This window comes from Carettochelys insculpta, chromosome 19 (assembly GCF_033958435.1).
Source record: "Carettochelys insculpta isolate YL-2023 chromosome 19, ASM3395843v1, whole genome shotgun sequence".
Taxonomy (NCBI): domain Eukaryota; kingdom Metazoa; phylum Chordata; order Testudines; family Carettochelyidae; genus Carettochelys; species Carettochelys insculpta.
Window position 1 is genome coordinate 7,531,826 of NC_134155.1, and position 20,752 is coordinate 7,552,577.

At 44.2% G+C, this 20,752-nt stretch overlaps 1 protein-coding gene across 3 annotated transcripts in view; it reads left to right on the forward strand.

Moving 5' to 3' along the window:
• The first annotated feature begins 17,653 nt into the window (after positions 1-17,653).
• The window catches only part of USP32 (ubiquitin specific peptidase 32), a 175,327-nt gene continuing 172,228 nt past the window's right edge, over positions 17,654-20,752 (forward strand). For all 3 annotated transcript variants that reach the window (XM_075013828.1, XM_075013829.1, XM_075013830.1), the window contains exon 1: positions 17,654-17,831. In XM_075013828.1, the coding sequence (XP_074869929.1) occupies positions 17,774-17,831 (58 nt within the window). In that variant the 5' untranslated portion in view covers positions 17,654-17,773. The remainder of the gene's footprint in view (positions 17,832-20,752) is intronic.

Here is a 20,752-nt window from a genome sequence, read left to right on the forward strand (position 1 = left end):
AATTACTTTTGCAAGGGAAAAATGATCAAACCCCCACCACACTCTGACTTGGCAGCTAAATATAATTGCTCCATCCCTTTGTACGTTTAGAGTAATTATGCCAGCTGTGATTCAATTATGCCTCTGGGCCTGGAAGTCTTTTCATGGAACCTAGAGCACTCTTGGCTCCTTTCAAATCTCTCCTGTAAGTGAATCAAAAATATTCTGTGGCCAAAAGGTTGACACATGGATGCCTCCAATCAGGCATCTATTACCATATTTTAAGTAGATGCAAAAATTTGGGAGGACAAATAGATGATGTAGCTACTTCCCGCCCCCTCCCCGGCCCCCACAAAGGGTAATGCTCCCTGTCCCCTTTGTTGAACAACATGTATTGTGACCACACACCCAAGGGAAATATCCTCCATTTCCCCTGGCAACACTTCATTTCTTAGTAATGCTAGTAACACTTTCAAAATGCAGTGCAAACACAAATGAATCTTTTCACCCCCAGGGCAGCTCTTCCCATGCAAGATGAGGCAGATTTCCAAAATGCAAAGATTCTTTTTGAAAATAAATCAAATATCGGATTGCAGGGGAGTTGTTACCTTATTTAGGTGTAAACACAGGTGTCATGTATGATTTAATGCATTGTTACAGACAGCATGCACGGGTACATGCTGCATTATTTACATATGAATAGATGGCCAGTAATTTGAGTTATACAAAGGTAATTGACTTTACACTTTGGAGTCAGCTGAGACTACCAGAGGTGTTTATTCAGTCGATAGGCTAGACTGGCATTGCTTAGGTACAGTACAGTGTACTTACAACACAAGGTTCACTTTCTTTGTTTCTTGTACTTAAGACTTTTTATCATGTTGAAGCTTTTTTTTCTGTTGTCTTACTCATGCATTAGATGACTAATGGCCAAATTCTGCCCTTGGATATTTTTGTTCCACTTCCATTGTAGCTCAAGGGGAGGAATGTGGGTGGGTGTTTATGTGCGTATACCTCAATCTGAGGACAGACTTTAATTATTCTTTTATATTAATTGGGATAGAGAATGCAAAGAAGCAGAATGCAGACTATTTCCTTTGCAACCATGACCCGTCTTAACAAAGTGTGAATAGACTCTGAGGGTTAGCTGTGTTAGTCTGTAATTTCATGGATAGCAAGCAGTCCTGGAGCACCTTAACGACAAACACATTTATTTATTGAGTCAGGTGCGTGCAAAATGTGGGGCAGGCCCCTTTGTTGGAGGGGTGTGAAATTTCATAAGGGAGGCACAGCACACTCAGCTGCTGGGTTTCAGGCTCATCCATTTCATTCAAAATGTTGAACTATGGTGCTGTTTTTGTCTGTGGATTCAAATTTGTATCCCGATTAATCAGGTTTGTATGTTCTACGGACTTATTTTCTTACACATGCAGGGGCGAAAAGTGGGGCCCAATGTAAAACACTTGCTCAGTCCTGTATAAGGTAATGAGCTTTTGTGGGTAATACCCACTTCCTCAGATATGGAGTAGACAACTAGAATCCAGAGTTTATACAGCGCATAGGGGGTGGGTTGGAAGGGAAAAAATAGGACCAGTGGAAGCAAACGAAGTTAAGTGGGATGTGTGCCATTGCTGCAAGTGGGCGCCATGCCCCGCCTTTGCTATTTGCAGGAATGGTACACACCCTACGTAACTTTATTTGCTGCTTCTACTAGTCCTATTAGTGACAGTAACCCCCTCCTCTCCCAGTGCTGTATAAACTCTAGGTTCTAATTTCCTCTTCCAAATCAGAGGGAGTGCGTCTTACCCACAAAAGCTCATGACTTAATAAAGTTGATAATCTTTAAGGTGCTACAAGACTGCTTGTTGTTTGTAAAGTGTGAATATGTTTGTTTTGTAGATAACGATGTGGGCCTCGATGAGCAGCTCCCTAGGCTTCCCCTGTCCCGCCACTTCCTTCATTATCTTATTCCAGGTGTACCCAGAGGCACTGAGACCTCATACTAGGGTGAGTGAAGTCTCTGCTATACAGCCTCAGCTGAGAGCCAGCTGGTCTTTAGATCATGTGTTAGAGCACAGGGCTTTGGTCCCTATCATCACAACTTCAATTCCTGGTGCCGGCAACATTGGTCTGTTGGGCTACGTCTACACGTGCACCCAACTTCGAAATAGCTTATTTCGATGTTGCGACATCGAAATAGGCTATTTCGATGAATAACGTCTACACGTCCTCCAGGGCTGGCAACGTCGATGTTCAACTTCGACGTTGCTCAGCCCAACATCGAAATAGGCACAGCGAGGGAACGTCTACACGCCAAAGTAGCACACATCGAAATAAGGGAGCCAGGCACAGCTGCAGACAGGGTCACGGGGCGGACTCAACAGCAAGTCGCTCCCTTAAAGGGCCCCTCCCAGACACACTTTCATTAAACAGTGCAAGATACACAGAGCCAACAACTAGTTGCAGACCCTGTATATGCAGCACGGACCCCCAGCTGCAGCAGCAGCAGCCAGAAGCCCTGGGCTAAGGGCTGCTGCCCACGGTGACCACAGAGCCCCGCAAGGGCTGGAGAGAGAGTATCTCTCAACCCCCCAGCTGATGGCCGCCATGGAGGACCCCGCTATTTCGATGTTGCGGGACGCGGATCGTCTACACGTCCCTACTTCGATGTTGAACGTCGAAGTAGGGCGCTATTCCCATCCCCTCATGGGGTTAGCGACTTCGACGTCTCGCCGCCTAACGTCGATTTCAACTTCGAAATAGCGCCCAACACGTGTAGACGTGACGGGCGCTATTTCGAAGTTACTGCCGCTACTTCGAAGTAGCGTGCACGTGTAGACGCAGCCTTGGTGTTACAACTGGTGCATTGGCTGGGAAGAACTGCTGGAAGGTCTCAGAAGCTTGAGCTGTACTTCCTCAGCCCAGGGAAATGTAGTACGTGGAGGCACTGAGACCACCTACGAGGGTGAGTGAAGTTTCTGCTCTACAGCCTTGGCTGAGAGCCAGATAGCCTTTAGCTCATGTGGTAGAGCACAGGGTTTTAACCTCCATGACCCCAGGTTCAATCCCTGGAGGTGGCAACATGGGTCTGTCAGCATTACACAGGTCTTCGTTTTTCTCTCTGAAATCAGCACAAGCAGACATCCAAAATTGTTCTAGGCTCAGGCAGTATCTGGCTGGCTAAATCTTCCTTGGTACTCAGAGACTATTTTCCCCTATAGTAACAGAAAGAAAGCTGTGCTAGTCTATATACTATCAAAACAAAAAAGCAGTCAAATTGCACTTTAAAGACCAACAAAATTATTAAATTATTTTGTTAGTCTTTAAAGGGCTGCTGACTGCTTTTTTGTTTTAATATTTATCCCTATGTGCTCCTGGAGCTGAGGATGGCAGTGGAAAGAGAGTTCTTTCAAGTGAGAGACACTTTTCTCTCAAGCTGTTCTCTTTTTTTCCCCACAGCCCTTCCAGAGATCTCACCTTCTTAACCCTGGCTGTACATTCACTGAGTGTAGAGCTTTGTCCCCTGCTAGTGTGGGGGTTATATGAGCCTGTATATCCCTCTGAGGTAACTGAGTTGGATCTTTAAGAGCAGGCAGTAGATGTTTATATTTTTATATCCACCAGTCCCAGGCTTCATCCTTACAATTAACAGCTAACCCAGAGGCGCTGCTGCTGCTTGTCATAGGCCTGATTCCTCCTTGTCAATGGTAACATTCCTCTTTGTGCTCCTTTCTCAGAGACCATGCTATTTTTATGCCTCCTATTTGGGACACAAATATGTCTCTCTTTCTTAGTACTGCCAGCCAGGTGTCAGCTCCTTCATTAAAGCCACTTGTAAATGCAATACAAGTATATGTGAAGCTGAACGGCATCCAGCGGAACTAGAAAATAGCTTACCAGCATCCTCTGAGAAGCCTGAGGCTTCCAGACAACCAGCAACAAACCACTTAAAGGGCCATTTTTACTGTCCTTCACTACTTACAAATTGAAATAACGTCGTCGTTGGTGGCATGTTTGACATGCTTCATTCCTGTTGCTCTGGCTTGAGGTAAATGAGGTGTTTGGCAATAGTGTAATTTACTCTTCAGGTCACATTAGATCACACATTAATATCAATTGCGCTGGCCCCAGCAAGTGTTGAAAAACAAAACTACTTCTCTTAGAGCCAACCTGCTTTATTCAGCTTTTTACTGACCAAAATGCTGACTTTTCAGATTTATATTTTTCTTAACCTCGGGTATCTTTTTTTTTTTTTTTCCCCAGAGAAGGATTCCATGGTATTATATGCAGATTTTTCAAAATCAAAAGAACAAAGCCAAATTAACATGAATAAAAAAAAGATCAATTCCTGCTTACTTGACTGAACACCTTTAACCACTCTGAAGTCCACAGCCTTACTTGCTTTCATAGTTTAAGGCAAATATGATGTAGCTTTGTATTCTTAGAAAGCAAATGTTCTTCTGGGTTTTATTACAAGCACTTCCTATTTTGAAAACTGAAAGACTGTCAAAGATCTAATTTACTTTATACCATATTTGCTGCCGGTTTACTTATCGTATGCCTTTACTTTGGGCAGCATAAAATAGACAAGTGACTTTCATTATGTGTTAGCCAAAATTCCTTTTCAGTTTCTTCATAGAATCATAGGGTTGGACGAGACCTCAGGTCATTAAGTCCAACCCCCTGCTGCAAGCTGGACCGAGTCTAACTAAATCATCCCAGCCAGAACTTAAAAATCTTTAGGGCTGGAGATTCTGATGCTGTACCAGTGTGTTGCAGTGTTTGAGTTGCCAGGATTGTAGAGAAATATATTTGAAACTTAAATTACAAAATCATAAAACCGTTTTTGTCAAGGTTAGTTTTCTTAAAGTCTTCATCCTGACTTTAAATTTTGAAACTAACCTGCCTGATGGTGTCCCTTTCATATTAAACCCACACTATGCATGTGTTTTGCTACATGAAAATGAAATCATAGCAGTTATACTGGCTTGACATTTTGAAGGCCAGACGATAAATTCAACCCAGGTGGCTGTGTATGCAACTCCACTGACATCACTGGAGTTGAACCACGTATTAACTTTTATTCAGCCATTTAAAAACATATTAAATTCACCAGGAAGGCTCTTGAAATTATCACCAGCATGTTCCACGTATCAGAATGTTCTGCTTTGTCACTTGTCATGGGATATAGTACAGGAAAGAGAGTGATTTGGGAAGATGTGCAGAGCAACTTTGTGAAGAATCAAAAGCCAGACATGAAACAGGAAAGCAGAGGTAGGAAGCAAAAGAGAGGCGGTGAGAGGGAGAACTAAGGGTGTGTCTACACTACCTGGTCAGGGTTGATCTTCCAGAATTCGATTTTGCCAACTCTCTGTGTAGATGGTCAGGTCAGTCAACTGCAGATAAATCGATTTTAGCTATGCAATTGCCTTAGCTAGAACTGTGTTTCTGAAATTGACTTAACTCCCTAGTGTAGTTGAGTTGCATGGAAGAAAGTAAAGTGAGAGACCAGAGAGATGCCTTAGGTGGGAGGAAGGGCTATGAACTTCTGGAATCAGAGAGCAAGATAGTTCTTAGTAGTTTTGCAACAGACGACAAAAGCCTGGGGGCAGTGAGAGAAAAAGAAAAGGGGGGACAGAAGAAGCGAGACCTTTTGGGGTAGTGAAGTTCTGACCTTTAAGTCTTTAACTACATGAAAAAGTGGAACTCCTAGACAGATGTTAAAGGAACAAAGAGCTTAAAGACCCAGAACTAGTGAGTAGAGGAATTCATTGGGAAGAGAAGTGAGATGAGGTATGTCGATGCCTTGCACAATTCAATCGGAAAAGAATTAAGTGAGTGGGAGTGGGGGTTGTGTGTTAATCTCCATTTGGGTATGCTCTGTGTTTTTGTTTGGTAGATAGTTTCTTCTATGCCTGATATTGTCTCCTATACCTGTTCCTATCCCAATAAATTAGGCATGAGCCCCATTTAAGTGCTAGTTTAAAACTGACTCCTTTGTAAAGCTGATAAACGTAACTGAGACCTAATCTATACCATATAGTCATGTTAGTGTAGCTTAGACTTTGTTGCAATAGGCAGAAGGAACTAGCATTGTGTGCCATTTAATTTGTATAATGTTCTGATTCCCTCCTACCAGCCTGAAAATGCTAAATAGGATCCCTTTGTAGGCATGTGGGATTTGGGAAATTTGTTGCTGATTATGGCAGTTGTGACATGTAGCTTAATTGATGGTTTCCAAGAATTGAAAATTATACAGGCTTTAATAATATACTATGTTCTTTTATGATCTTTCATGATGTACTGGCAAGAAAGAGGTGCATTTATACTGTTTAAAGCAGATGACAGGCAGAGTTTATTCAACATTGTCTACAGGAGAAAAAAGATGTCTATTCAAAAGTTCTCTTTTAAAAAAAGATAACTCCCTCGGCTTACAATGAAAGGTAAAATCGTCGCTAGGATAAGGCGAGGCAGAGGGAGTCTCTTTGTGAATTTCTCTGCCCCGTTCCAGTGTCCAGATCTGCGATACTCTTGCTAATCAGGGTCAGAGCACTGCGATGGTGTAGCCTTCAGCTGCGATGAAGCGGGTGTGGGGTTTGTCATCAGTATTAATGAACTAGTGAGATTTGTTCACTTGCCACCGGGGTAAAAACTGTCAAAATAACTTTTCCTTTGTTATCTGATTGGGTTTGGAAACGAATTCTGCCCTGGCACCAGGGGAACGGAGGGTCTAACTGCCATTACTCATCCGAAATTTTTGCTTTTTCAACATGCACTTTTCCGTTTGTGAAGAATGAACATAATTTGCTGTCAGTTACCACTTGGCCGAGCTGATAAGGAGGAGCTAAATTTCTGCTCTGAACTATTGTAAACACCATTTTAAATTGCTACCAAACAGAAATTAGCAACTGTGCATGGATTTGTATTCATTTTCAGTCTGCTCTTTCTCCATCTATGGTCAGTGGTCATTAAGTATTCAGGGTTGCAAACCATTTGTAATACAAATTAGTACTTAATTATGATTGATTACTTTGCAACCACAATTAAATTTATTTATTTCAGGTGTTAGGGAAAAGATATTTGTCTGGAATGTGACATTCTCTCACATGTGGGAACTCAATGCTCCATTATTATGGCAGAAGTTTGAATCTGTTAAATTGGAAAGTAAAATTCTGGGATATTTTTAAACCCTTTAATAGTTACATCTAATATAAATCCCATGTGCCAGGAAGTTCAAATGCACCACTGTCAGTGTGGACTAATCCAATCAAAGTAAGAGGAATTAATTCAGTTCTACTGCCATTTATATATTCCTTGACGTCATTGGAGTCACTCTAGATTTTCACTCATGTTTCTGAACTGTATGCTAAGGCATAGTCTAGTCAGGTAAAACTCGCATCTGTTTCCATTAAAGGTGCCTAAAGAGCTCAGGGAGAGGTCCACAGATAGTGCTTGCCTCGAGCCATTTACCAAGGTCTCATTTCATACAGCAAATGTCTATCCACAAAGGAAAACAAGAAGTGTCGGAAAAGCAATTTAGCCCTGACCCTTCATCATATAATGCTCTGGATCGATTCTTTTTCCTTAATTTTTCCTCTTCATTCCTCCTGTTTTTCCTGGCTTTTCTAACACATTTCCACTGCCTGTCACCTAACAGTTACACGTAAGCATTGGTGATTTAATTGGTATGAATTTTATATTTAAACAAAATGTGACAGCGGTAGGCAGTGAATGTTTCTTTCTGTAGGTCAAGCGCAGTAAGTGGGAAGAAGCTGGGCAGCATTAGTCAGAGGCATTTACACGTAGGTCATGTGGCCCTTAAGAAGATTTGCCTACAACTTGGAACCTAATGACAGGAATACCTTGACTAATCTCAAGTATTACTTTTGAATGGGCTGTTATTCATAAATATTTCTGCTTTCTGAATAAGGATCTCGCTGGTTAAGTAAGGTTGTGTAAATCTCTGGCTTTCCTTTTCCCAACCATCCAGTTAATCCTTCTAGTGCAGGGGTCTGTAACCTGCGACTCCAGAGCTGCAGGCAACTCTTTATGGACTTCTTTGTGGCTCCCAACAGTATCACTGCGAAGTAAAATAAAACCCTCCTGATTATTCTCAATAAACGGTAAACATCTAAAAGCCCAACAATGAACAGCTCATATCTAAATAGCAAATGATACGTGATCTCAAAACATTGGATAACTCCCTCTGTAGTATGTGCAGTGCATTGTGGGATATGATAGTGTCAGTGTTTTGATCACATTCCTACTGACGACTTATTCACATTCATTGTGGCTCTTGAATGATTGAGTTTTTTACTGAATTAAAATAAAAAAAAAAGGCTCTTGCTATTTTGGTTGCTGACCCCTGATCTAGTGTCTTACCAACATAAGATGTGAAACATTCATTCTTCTCAGAGTTCTTGCTTATGTCCATTCCACGTTAGGTGTGTGTGATTCACTGATGCTGGAATTTTTTCCCTCAATGGTATCTGTCGGGGACTATTTCTAGCACCCCCAGGGGTGATGCCTGGGTGGCACAACATAAGCGCTGCTGCCAGCTCTCTCTTCTTACAGTTCCTTCTCACCACCAGTGATGGTGCACAGAACATTCCTTTGCTCTATCAAAGTGTCTCTTCTAGTCTGTTCATATGCTTATTTCTGTATATAATTGCTACAGGTCAGATGTTGACAGACAACACAGCCTCTGTGTTTTACAGCAGCAGGCAATGGGTGTTGTCCCTATGTCAGAAAGTGATGAGCCACTGGGAGATTTGCATTCAATACACCATTCACCTAGAGGCTTATCACCTCCCAGGGTAAGGAATATACTGGTAAAATGACTGAACAGATCCTTCTCTCCCCAGGAGTGGTTGCTTCACGCCAAAGCAGCTCAGTAGGTTCTCCAATGGTGGGGGATTCCTCAAGTAGATCTCTTTGCCCCAGGCAGAAAAGGAAGTGCCCTTGTCTTTGATCTCTGCAGGGCCTGGTCCGGAGCATGCTTGAAGGTGTTCCTTTTGTCATGGTCTGGGGAGCTGCTCTGTACTTTCCTGCCAATACTGCTGATCAGTACCGTCCTTGGAAGTCACCTAACATAGAATGGACCTGGGCAAGAAGAAAAGACAGCTCCCTGTTCCCTAACTAAAAAGTGGGTTCATCTGAGTCTAGGGTGAACCAACAGTAACTTCATATTGTGCAGTAAGTATCTGCAGCACTTGGGTGTCTGAGGATTGAATTATAGCTGGGTAATATGTATCCTGTTGTGGCATATTGCTATGTTTACTTTTGGGAAGGAAAAGTCACCCAGGTTGACAGTGTCTGAATATGAACTCGTGAGCCACATTTAAGGCCTGTTAAAGAACTGGGTTGATGGAACATTCAAACTTCACACTCCCCAGAGTTCAGCTGCAGAGGCAGATCACAGAACCCGTTAGTTACCGTACCAAAGCAGAAGAAGTGTGGCCTAGCTAAGCCAGCAATTGCACCTTCAAGCCTGTTAGCTCTACAAGGATTAATAGGCCTTTTCAGACATAGGACATGATTTAGCTACGACTATGGACAAACAAATTTGTTTCATGCAAGGCTTTTTTTGTGGTAGTACGAACCAGCACCTCTGCATCAGTGTTCCACTGGCTGGAGTTCCCTCAGCTGGAGCTGTTGGTGGAGCTGTGCCCCAGTGAGCTCCCAGCTGTGGGACTGTGGGCTCCCTCCACCCCCAGTTGGTGTTCCTGCGGCTGCAGCTGCTGGCGGGGCTCAGTGCCCCGGCTAGCTCCTACCTGCAGGGTCCCCTGCCCCCAGCCAGGTGTGAATACCATGATTTTTTTTAAAGGAAAAAAAGCACTGATTTTAAGTATTTTACAAGTGAGGGATCTTTTTTTCCCTCTACTGCCAATATGGGGCCCAACAGAGAAAAGCAAGTGGAATGAAAACCATGCCCCAAACACCTCCATCAGAGTGCCAGTGAAGAGACAAGTCTGTCTGTGTTCCACCTACTGCTCATCAGCAGTCGGCTAAATGTTCATATTCAAAAATGGTTCCACTTTGTTGTTTTGTCTTTTTGCTTAAAAAAAGCCCCAAACCAATAGATTTTGCAGATCTGGACTCCAGAAGGGGAGGATGCGAGGGGGGTGTTGTTTCTTTTGTTATGGAGGAAGTTGCGTTGGTGCGCACAGTGGTGAGCTGGGGCCTGCCAAGCATTAGCATGATGTTGCACTACGGGAGTAATAGCGAAGTGCAGTTTGATTCTTTTGAGAGGGGGTCAATGTTTCGGTCATCTTTGGGCTAAATCTTTCCATTTTATCGTGTGCAGTTAATTACCAGCACTTCCCCTCATCGCACGCTTCATCTTTTGTTTCTGCAGATCTGCCTTTGGAGAATCCTTCAGTTTCCAGTAACTCTGTATTTTTGTATGCAAGGCGGAATACAGACCGGCCTTTTATTAAACATGTTTCTTTTTACATCATAGAACTTCTTGCCAAGGGAGAATGCTGTTCTTTTGCACACAACACTGAGATGGGAACGGTATATCCCCCTCGGTTTTGATTATGTTGATAAATTGCAGAGCATTTCCCTTTATGAATGTTGCACTTTAGGATTCAGGTCTGCATTTTCCCCTTTGTCACAGAAGAGAGATTTTCTTTTTTTTAAAGCAACATCTTTGCCAAGTTCATCTGTCTCCAAAGAGTTCATTCCAACAGCCTGATTAATTTTATCACAGTGCTGAGCGCTTCTGCATACCCAGCATAATCGCACAAGTTGCCACAAAATAAGCAAATGTGAAATCTACGTAATTTGTTAACACGTAAGTTACTCCTGCCTTGTGGGTTTGACTAATTGTTGCACCTTTCCTCTTTTGGAACAGGGACACAAAAAAAGTAGTAGTATTGTTACCTTCTATGTCAGCAAATCCTCTGGGCTTGACAGTGTAAGCTTTACTCTCAGGAGTGAAGACTATAGGTGTGAATAAGAGCTTCAAGTTTGGGGTGTCTCTTTTGCAGGGCTGTTCTACAGCTACACAAAATATGCAGCTGTGTGCGGCACCTGAAAATTTGGGTCCTGCATGTGCCTCTGGGAGGGAGGCAGGGCTGGGCTGTTGCTCCTGTCCTCTCCTGCTTCTATGCCTGCCACTCCTCTCTGCCAGGCCTGGGTGGATAGGAGCCCTGCTCAGCCTCTGTGGCTGCTATGCCCTCCTGGTCTCTTGCCCCCAGAGAGGCTTGTGCCATCCTTCCCTTGTAAGCAGCACTTCTGGGGGAGACCCCCAGGTCCTCTTGTTGCCTCATCTCTCCCCCATCAGCAGCACTCTTGGGTGAGACCCCCAGGTGTCCCTGCTGTCTCATCTCTTTCCCATCAGCAGCATTCAGTGGGAGACCCCCTGCCTCATCTCCATCCATTATCTAATTATGGAATCTCCATCACTGGAGATATTTAAGAGCAGGTTAGACAGACATCGACCAGGGATGGTCTAGATGGTGCTTGGTCCTGCCCTGAGGGCAGGGGACTGGAAATGGCGACCCCTCGAGGTTCTGTCTAGTTCTAGTATTTCTACGATTCTATGGTCTGCACTCGCAGCCCTGGGAAACACCCTGCCCTATTCTTCTTCCTTCAGTAGCCCCCTGAGGTAAGTCCCCCGGTTCACCCCACCCCACTCCCTTCAGCAACCCCCATGGGACGGATTACTGGACCTCCCCCAGTTCACCCTGCCCCATTCCCCTTCCATCACCAGTATCTCTGGTCTGGGGAGGGCTGTGGGTTGGGTCCAGTTTGGAGGTTTGGCCCAGTCTTTTGGGGACACAGCTGGTCCTGATCCCAGTCTCTGTGCCTCTCTGCCTAGGGGTGGGGGAGGTCTAGCAAGGCTAGTATCAATAAAGCCACTGTAATTACCTTTTTCATATTTTTATTTAAAATGTTTTAACCGGTTTTCACATTTGTCCCAATTTCTTACACACACACTGCACTCAAGCTTGGGAAGTACCTAACTGAAGGATGAGGTTGTAGGTAGGTCCCTTTTCATGAGGGCTGGTGTTTTGCCAGCTTTGGGTTTTGTTCACAAACACACATGCTTTCTTCCTCACACTGCTCCCTTCCTCCAGCTCCAACACATATACCAGGGCCCCCTGTGTCCAGGCCATTGCCCCACCTGTGAGGCATCAAAAGTTGCTCCTCTCATACATCTCTCCCTGTGCAGCCCAGGCACAGAAAGTAACCTGGATGCAGGACACCCTGATATTGCTCCTTGATCCCCACTCAAGTGAGGGAGGCAGAGAAGCAGCAGTAGCCAGGGAAGCAAGCCACAAGACCAGCTGCTTTGTGCAGCCAGGTCAGCTTCCCCATGTGGGTGCCAGAAGAGGATGTGGGGGTAGCAGTGAAGGAATGCACAAACAAAAGCCTTTCAGTGTATAAGAAAATGTTTGCACAATGTAAATACTGTATTGATCAGTATATAAATGAAGAAGCAGACAAAACAGTAACATATTTCAACATTTTTAATTAGATGGCTGAATCTAAGACCAAGCAGCTGATCCTGCTTCACCCCCACTTGGTGCCCCTCTGGTCTACTGCACACTGTTATGTTCAGCCATAGCCCTGTAACCTGGAGTCAAATGATCTGGTCTCTGAGATTTGGCAAGCAGGTATTTTATTACAATGTAGATAAACCTTACATGACTTAAGCAGGCACAAGGCCTGCTTAAGTTAATAGGGCCTGTGCTCCTGAACAGCTGAGGTCATTTTGAAAGGTCCATTCTCAGTTATTTCCAGACACCATCTGAGATTGATAGGTCACATTTCAGTGTGGAGCCAATTGAAAGAAATATGTTAATGTCAAAATATTATTAATATAATGTATTGTTAATTTTGTAAGACTTTCTTCAAATCCTACCCATGGATCTAAACTACAACCTACAAGGTCTTTAACAGCCTCTTCAATTCCAGTAATCATCTTTACATTGCCATTTTCTAAAAGAATTTCAAACATTCTTTTGAGTATGTATTTGCAAAATGTATCTTTCAGTATTTAGTGAAGATAACTTGTGAATTAAGGTAACTAGTTGGTTTCATAGTATGGGGAGGGGAAGTCAACAGATGATGGCTCCAGCACATCTGGAACCTCTAAGAGAAATCAATTAAGCTTTCTTTTATGTTGAATCCATAAATGCAAAGCATGATGCAGCATGGAATTCTGATGCATCTGTTTCATTCAGATTGTTTCATACTTTTAACATGAGCGAGTTGGAGTTCTTGGCAGTGTTACTGACAAATGCAATCACTAACTTGTCCTGTTTTAAAAGTGGAGACAGTGCAATGGTCCAAAGTAACCTGAGGTGTCCATTTAATGGGTTTCACCTGTGGAGAAAGCAAAAGCTGCAAAGGTCAGGAGGGTTTTAAGTTCCTGGGCTTCTTTATTGCTTTGCCTAAGTTTGAAATTGATGAAGGCAGAGACAGTAAAGAAGGGATCATTTAGTAGAAAAGGAGGATAATCTAAAAGCTTTTTACCCCAGGGATATTTGAAACTTCAAAACTTACAGCACTATTTTTTCCAGTATTCGCAAGCTCAAATTTGTGGACAGTATTCACAAAATATATTTGATAGTTGGATGCACTTGTGCTGGAGAAAAAATTCCTTTATCAGAATCATCATCCACAAAAAATTAAATGCAGCACTATTTGTTGTTTTATGTGCAGTAATTGGAGGTAACAGTATTAATAACCTTTTATCTGTACCAATAAAAAGACTCAAAAAGAAGTGATAGTAACTAGGGGTGGGGAACAAGGAATACCCAGGAATGCTTGGAAACGGGAGTCTTCAGTACCATGCACTATTGTCCTGTTGGAGTTTAGAAATGCAACGGTCCTCTACTGTTGCCTTTGATCCTTAGCATTGGTGGTGGTGTTTTTAGCACTGCTGTTCAATCCCATGTTCCCTGGATCTTGTTAATGTCTTAGAAGTTCTTCATCTCCTCATTATATGAAAATACCACTCTCTCTCTTCTGTATTTATCTGCCTAACCACCTATTCCAATACAGCACAGTAAGGTTCACTATAGCTTTTGTCAGTGTTTTTTTTGTTTGTTTGTTTGTTTTCAAAGGAACTGATAATCAGCTGGCTCCCTGCTTTCCCCATCCCCCAGCCAATCCCTTGGCTGTGGCCACCGAGGTGCTGGTCCCCTGTACCAGCAAGTACTGGAACAAAAAAAGTACTGGCTTTTGTTCACTCTACTGCTCTTCTGTGCCAATGTTGAAGATGCCAGGAGTGGGATTGATTGTATTCTCTTCCGAAGCACCATAATCTACTTATGTGGTTTCATATACAAGTCCTAAATGATATCCATATTTTCTTCAATCATCATCCATGCCTGTAGGGATGCACTGAATCTTAAAGTATCGGAGGGGTAGCCATGTTAGTCTGGATCTGTAACAGCAACGAAGGGTCCTGTGGCACCTTATAGACTAACAGAAGAGTTTTGAGCATGAGCTTGCATGAGCATCTGAAGAAGTGAGTCTGTGCTCACAAAAGCTCATGCTTGAATCTTAAAGTAATGAAACTTAGCATGTGCAAAGCACTTTACAAGCAACTTTTAATGCTAAAAACATCCTATGAGGAGGACAGGTGCTATTATCCCCAACCTAGAGATGTGAAATTGAGGCAGAGAGTTACCGTGACTTGGGCTAAGAGTTTGTACTTCTGAGTCCTGCTCTATGATTAAACTTTTTCTGATTCTCTTTGTTCAACAGACTCAGATGTACTTGATTCCACCTTATGGAACTGTTCTTTTTGAGTCTTGCAATTGTACTCCCTTGCTGCTACACATCTCACTATAGCCTTGTTGACTACTGATTAGTGACAGAGAGATAGCTGTGTTAGTCTGTATTCTCTCAAAACAAAAAAGCAGCCATCTAGCTCTTTAAAGACTAACCAAATAGTTTATTAGGTGATGTGCTTTTGTGGGACAGACCCACTTCTTCAGATCAGAAGAAGCGGATCTGTCTCATAACAGCTCATCACCTAATAAACTATTTTGTTAGTCTTTAATGTGTTACATGACTGATCCTTGTTGACTGTTCTGAGGTTCTTTCAGTAGCCTGACTAACAAGCAGCCCTCATCAAGGGTGGCAGATGCTAGCAGATGAACTAGGTGGCTGAACACAGCTATGTTAGAAACATGTAGGGCACCTCCTATATCCCAAATAGTGCTTTTTGCAGGTATTTTATAATTATGGCAAATTAAGAAAAAATAGATGCTGAACGGTCAGTGAATAATGAAATAAAAAGCAATGTAACAAAAGGATAAATAGAATAAATCAAACCTATCAAAAGAATATGGGTAGTTGGCATTTGTCATCACTATGGATGGGTGTCACTTTCCTAGATGAACAGACATATTGAATTAATCTAACAAAAATCTAAACTTACTGTGTCTCAATTTAATTTAAATTTGATATGAAATGTTATTGGAAAGAACTATACAGGTATAGGTTTGCTTTGCAAGACAAGGTTTCATTATACATGTCATATCAAATGCTGTGTTCATATTTAAAATTTCTCTCTATCAAACTGCTTCGGTGCTTCTGAGAAAACAGTTAATTTAATCTAGACAAATCTACTCAACAACAAGCCTCAGTTTGTTCTAACCTAGATTTTTTTTTTTGTTAAAGCTGGGGTTGCTCACTTGCAAACTCTTTGATTTGAATTTTAAAAGGAATGGATAAAGTTATCTGTAAACTTTAAGGCAAAATTCTGTACTAGTGAAAAATCATTGACTATGTTGTACCATAGATAGCCCACTAGAACCCATATTTCAAGAGGAACCTACGCACTATACAAACACAAAATAAGACAATAAGAACTTCTAGTCTAAGTTGCACACAGACTGGTGAAAGAACATGTTTTGTTTTTGTTTTTTAATTTATCAACTTTAATAGGCTATTGCTTAGTGGTTTATTGAGAACAGGGCCCCCAGGTGCTTAGGCACTGTACAAACATATAATAAGAGACAGTCCTTGCCCTGAAAAGCTGACAAGCTAAACTGATAAGAGAAAAGGTAGGGAAAAGAGATAAGACATATAAGCAAACTAACAGGGTGACAGGTTGAAGCAGCTCTTAGTGGTGTGATTTTCCCTCTCCCCCACACTTTCTTTTTTAAGTTTAAATCCTTTCATTTGGGTGATGTTAGAAGGAGCACAGTTAGATGAGAAGACAGAAAAGTAGAGGAGGTTGCAGACTGAAGAAGGTAGGAAGGGTTGGAGCAGGGTGACTGTAATCACTGTGAAAGCTGCAGAAAGAAGTCTGATGTTATTAGCAGTGTTCTTGAAGTCCCTTCCAGTTCTAGTATGCTACGACTCATTAGTCCCTCATGTAGTCACTTTCTTCTGTTGCTCTACTAGCATTGATTTCTGGACAGCCCCTCATTGCAGTTTTTCTCTCCAAAGCACATGACTGTAGAAAGAAACTCCAAATATTGGGCTAAAAAGTCCGATGACCCTGTGATGCTGCTGCAGCTGCTATCTCTTCTCACAAACTGTGTTCTACCTGGGGATCTAAAATCCCATTTGCTAGGATGCTTGGGGGAGGGGCACTCCAGCCTGGCCATAGAGGCTCAGCCAGGGAGGCCTGCAGGTAGAGGTACTCCAGGCTGGTCGGAGCAACTCCCATCCATTGCAGCTGTGTGGCAGGAATGCTCCCATCAGGTTAAACAGCCCCAGTTCAGGCACACTGTAGGTGGCGGGACTCCAGCCGGGCCAGAGTAGATCCTGTGGCCTCCCCAGGCACCCCTCCATCCATCTCAGCCGCTCCAAGGCCACTGTGGATGGGGGCTACTTCAGCCTGGCTGGAGCACCCCCATCCACCTTGGTGCCATGGGGAAGGAGCAATCAGCTGCCCACGACGGTTTACTTTACTCCTTACTCCAGCTCAGTGTTTCTTCCCATGCCACCCCCTGTATTGAGCAATGAGCTTGCTCCCTAGAAAGGGAGTGTGAATCCCTGTCCCAGGGCTGGGAAGCCAAGACTGGGGTGAAGGAGACATGTTCCTTACTTACTGGTGGTGGCCCACACAGGAGCACCAGATACAGACGCCAATCCCTCCACCCACCAAGGTTCTGCTTCCTTCCGAGCACCCTCACCCCACGCAGCCAGTGTCCCCTGCCCTACTCCCACGGGAGGCCCCTTCCCCTCCAGTCAATACAACCCTAACAATGCCCCTCCCTCAGCCAGTGCTGCCCTGAGTGCCCGTCTCCCAGCTACTGGCCCCTCTCCTGTAAAAGCCCCTCCCCCTCCAGTTAGTGTAGCCTCAGAGCACCCCTCCCCCTCCCCCTCCAGTCCGTGCTGCCCTGAGTGCCCCTCCCCCAGGAAAGCTCCTCCCCCTCCTGTCAGTAGAGCCCTCAAGGTGCTCCGCCCCCTCCCCACAGCACGGCCTCACTCCGCATGACGCCTGCCCGCGCCGAGGTTTCAACTGCTCCTCCCCACCTCGCGCGGCGCGGCGCGGCGTGGCGCTGAACGCCGCGATTGGCGCGCGCTCCCTGCGCCACGTGACGCGGGTCGCTCCGGGCCCGCCTCCCGGGGAGTCCCCTGCGCGGCTTCAGCGTGCCGCGGCGGTTGGGGGCGGCTCCCGCTCCGAACCACAACATTCCTCCGGCACGTGACACGGGTAGGGCGGCCGTGGGGGGGGGAGGCTCACGTGACTCGTCATGGAGGCGGTGGCGGAGTCGGCGGGCGGTCCCCTCCTCTTGCCGCTCGGGAGTCGCTAGTGGCGCGCCCCGGGCTCCGAGCCGGCCGGCGCGCGGGGGCCATGGACTGACGCATCATGGGTGCCAAGGAGTCCCGCATCGGCTTCCTCAGCTACGATGAGGCCCTACGGAGGGGTGAGTCGGGGGTGGAGCGGTGCAGCCGGGCGGGCGGATGTGGATATGGATATGGATATGGATACCCGGGGGGTTGTCACGGGGGGCCAGGGTGTGTCGGGATACAGACACCCCGGGGGCTGTCACGAGGGGTGTCGGGATACAAACGCCCCTGGGGGCTGTCACGGGGGGCGTCGGGATATAAACGCCCCTGGGGGCTCCTACCGGGGACGTTGGGGGGGTGTTGGGGTGTAAACGCCCCGGGGGCTGTCATGGGGGGTTGTTGGGAGGGCGTCGGGGTGTAAACGTCACGGGGGGAGAAAGCGGGGTGTAAATGCTTTGGGGGTTGTTACGGAGGGTGCAAGCAGGGGGTTGCGGTGTAAATGATCCAGAGGCTGTCACAGGTGGGAAGAAAGTGGGGAGTGGAAGTGCCCAGGGATGTGGAGGGGGCAGAGAGCAGGAGTGTTGGGTGTAAACGCCGTGGGGGCTGGCACAGGTGCGTGAGGGCAGTAGGGGTGTAAGTGCTATTGGATGGTGGCTATGTAAATGTCCTGGGGGCTCTTGTGTGGGCAGACAGGAAGTGGTGGGGCAGGATGGCAGAGAGGTGAGCAGCCCTGGGGCTTGGGTGGTGCCAAGGGAGAGAGATTGCGGGGAGAAGGAAGTGTCAGAGGTCTGTTGTCGGACTCTGGAGCTGTCAGTGAGTCAGGGGAAAGTGGCCTGAAGTGCCCTGCCATTCCTGACATCAGAGATCTGAACATCACCTGCAGTAGCTCTTGTGCCGTCGCTGCTGCTTATTCTCCCTTTTTACAAAGGGCTGAGCGACAGCTGTTGTATGCCTGATGTAGCTTGTTTGCTGGGTCTTATTGTAATTGCTTGTCAGCTTTAGGGGAAAGATGCTGGACTCTTTTTCCCACTCCTCCCCCGTTACTCTGTGTGTGTGTTTTGCTGGTTTGGATCTTGCACTGAGGAGATGTGTTTGAGGTGCAAAGGGTCTAGACAGCTGCTGATGCTGCAAAGCTTCTGTTCTCATACAGAAAACACCTTATTTGCTTGTCACTTCTTGGCTCCCCCATCTCCAGTGTAAAATGTCATTTGGAAATTCTGCATTCGGATGCGATAGGAGCTGCCTTGCTTTTCCTTTCATGGCAGTTCCTGTCGCTTCCTAGTTTTCACGGCTGCATTAACCCCACATATATATTAGCACCATACTTGCTGCTGACCAAGATGGGGAGTGTGCGTACATCTCTCTTCCCCCTCTATGATTACTTAGGTGGGAGGGTACAGTGGTCCTGGTGCTTATGGTACACATTGTTTTCACAATCATTTTGAGTCCCTTCTAGAGATACTAAGACAGAATAGAGAAGTGAAAACACCCTGGTTAGATGGTGACTACTGACAGCTAGCAGGGCTCTAAAACAATAAGCCTAGTACACCCTGACATCGGCCTTTTTCTAGATTTGATTTTCAAATTCAAGGGCAAAGAGGAGCAGTAATATTTAGTGCTAAATGCATTATGTGTGTGGTCATTTTTGTTATATGTTACTGAGGAACTGTAGGCATCTTTTAGTGATGTAACGTAAATAGGACATTGAGGATCTTAGGCAGTGCACCTGTTCGATAGATACAAGACGGATGACATTTGCAAGATGAGTTTAGTGTCAGAAATGTAGTTGCTTAGGTTTTTTTCCTTCCTACTCAGAGTATCTGAAAAATTGTGGGTTGGTTGGAGGGTACCTTAGATGTACATGACATATATAATATGTCATTTCATATGAAAGGCAGTTTTAAAATTTGGGGATAGCATTTACTCAAGGAAACAACCCCTAATTGCTGAAGAGACATAAAGTGAACGGTATGCCCTAAATGCAGTGAAATGGGAGGAAGGCATGAATGTGTGAGAACTGGCTTTCAATTTAGATTTAAATTTTCAAGATTTTGAAATCTGTTTAACTTTTGGTAAGAATATGTGAAGTCCTTCTGGTGTTTGAATGTATATGTGGGATGTATCACTAATATAACCTGCCTAGATTCTGACGCAGACTGACTGTGCAGTTCAACAGGAAGTATTTGATTTCAACTGTTTGCTGGTCCTGATTCACTCGATCAAGTTGTGTGTGGAAACTTTGCATATTTATAAAAGATGTGATGTAATGTTATAATAGTAATAATTTGAGTTCTTAACTTTTAAAATTAAATCTGTGCAGTACCTTCAAAGACAAAGTCAGTCTTAAAAATAACTTTGTGAATGCAAGATTTTCTGTTTTAAATTAAACTTTTTATATTAACTTTCTGATGCTGAGCTTAATGATGTGCAATCTATTTATGGTGAACAGAATCTAATCTTCCTCCTTAATTTTCCTCCACTGAGTTGTGAATGCAGTAATTCTTTTGGAGAATGGAAAGGCTGTTCTAGGCTCTATTGTTATAAATTAGTGTTTTGCCAAACAGTTATTTTGTTTATTCACTGAGCAAGTTATTGTATATGCAAAACAGTCTAGTTATCAAAACATTATTTGTTGAGGCTGTTGGCACCTAGGTATCATGTACCGATACACTGCTATTTTTATAGACATGAGCAGCAGCCATGGGTAATAAATAAGCACAAATATTCTCCCTGCCCCTCCTCCCAAGAAATCTTCCACAATTTATTTTTGTGCAGTTGGTTATGTGTAACTTTACAAAATTTTTATTCTGCTCTTAAACAGCGATGAGGTATGTTTTCTTCTAAATCACCTGTCATTTAGATTACACATGACTTTTTAGTGGTCCATTGTTCCACATAAAATTTATTGTTATTAAATTGGTTGTAAAATAGTAATCTCAGAATACTGTTAAAGTACTTTACAGGAACAGTATTTTAAAGATTAAATTGTTATAATGTGCCCAGTACAATTTTCTTCGAAGAAATACACAGTGTATGGATTTGGCTCTGTGAGACTTGC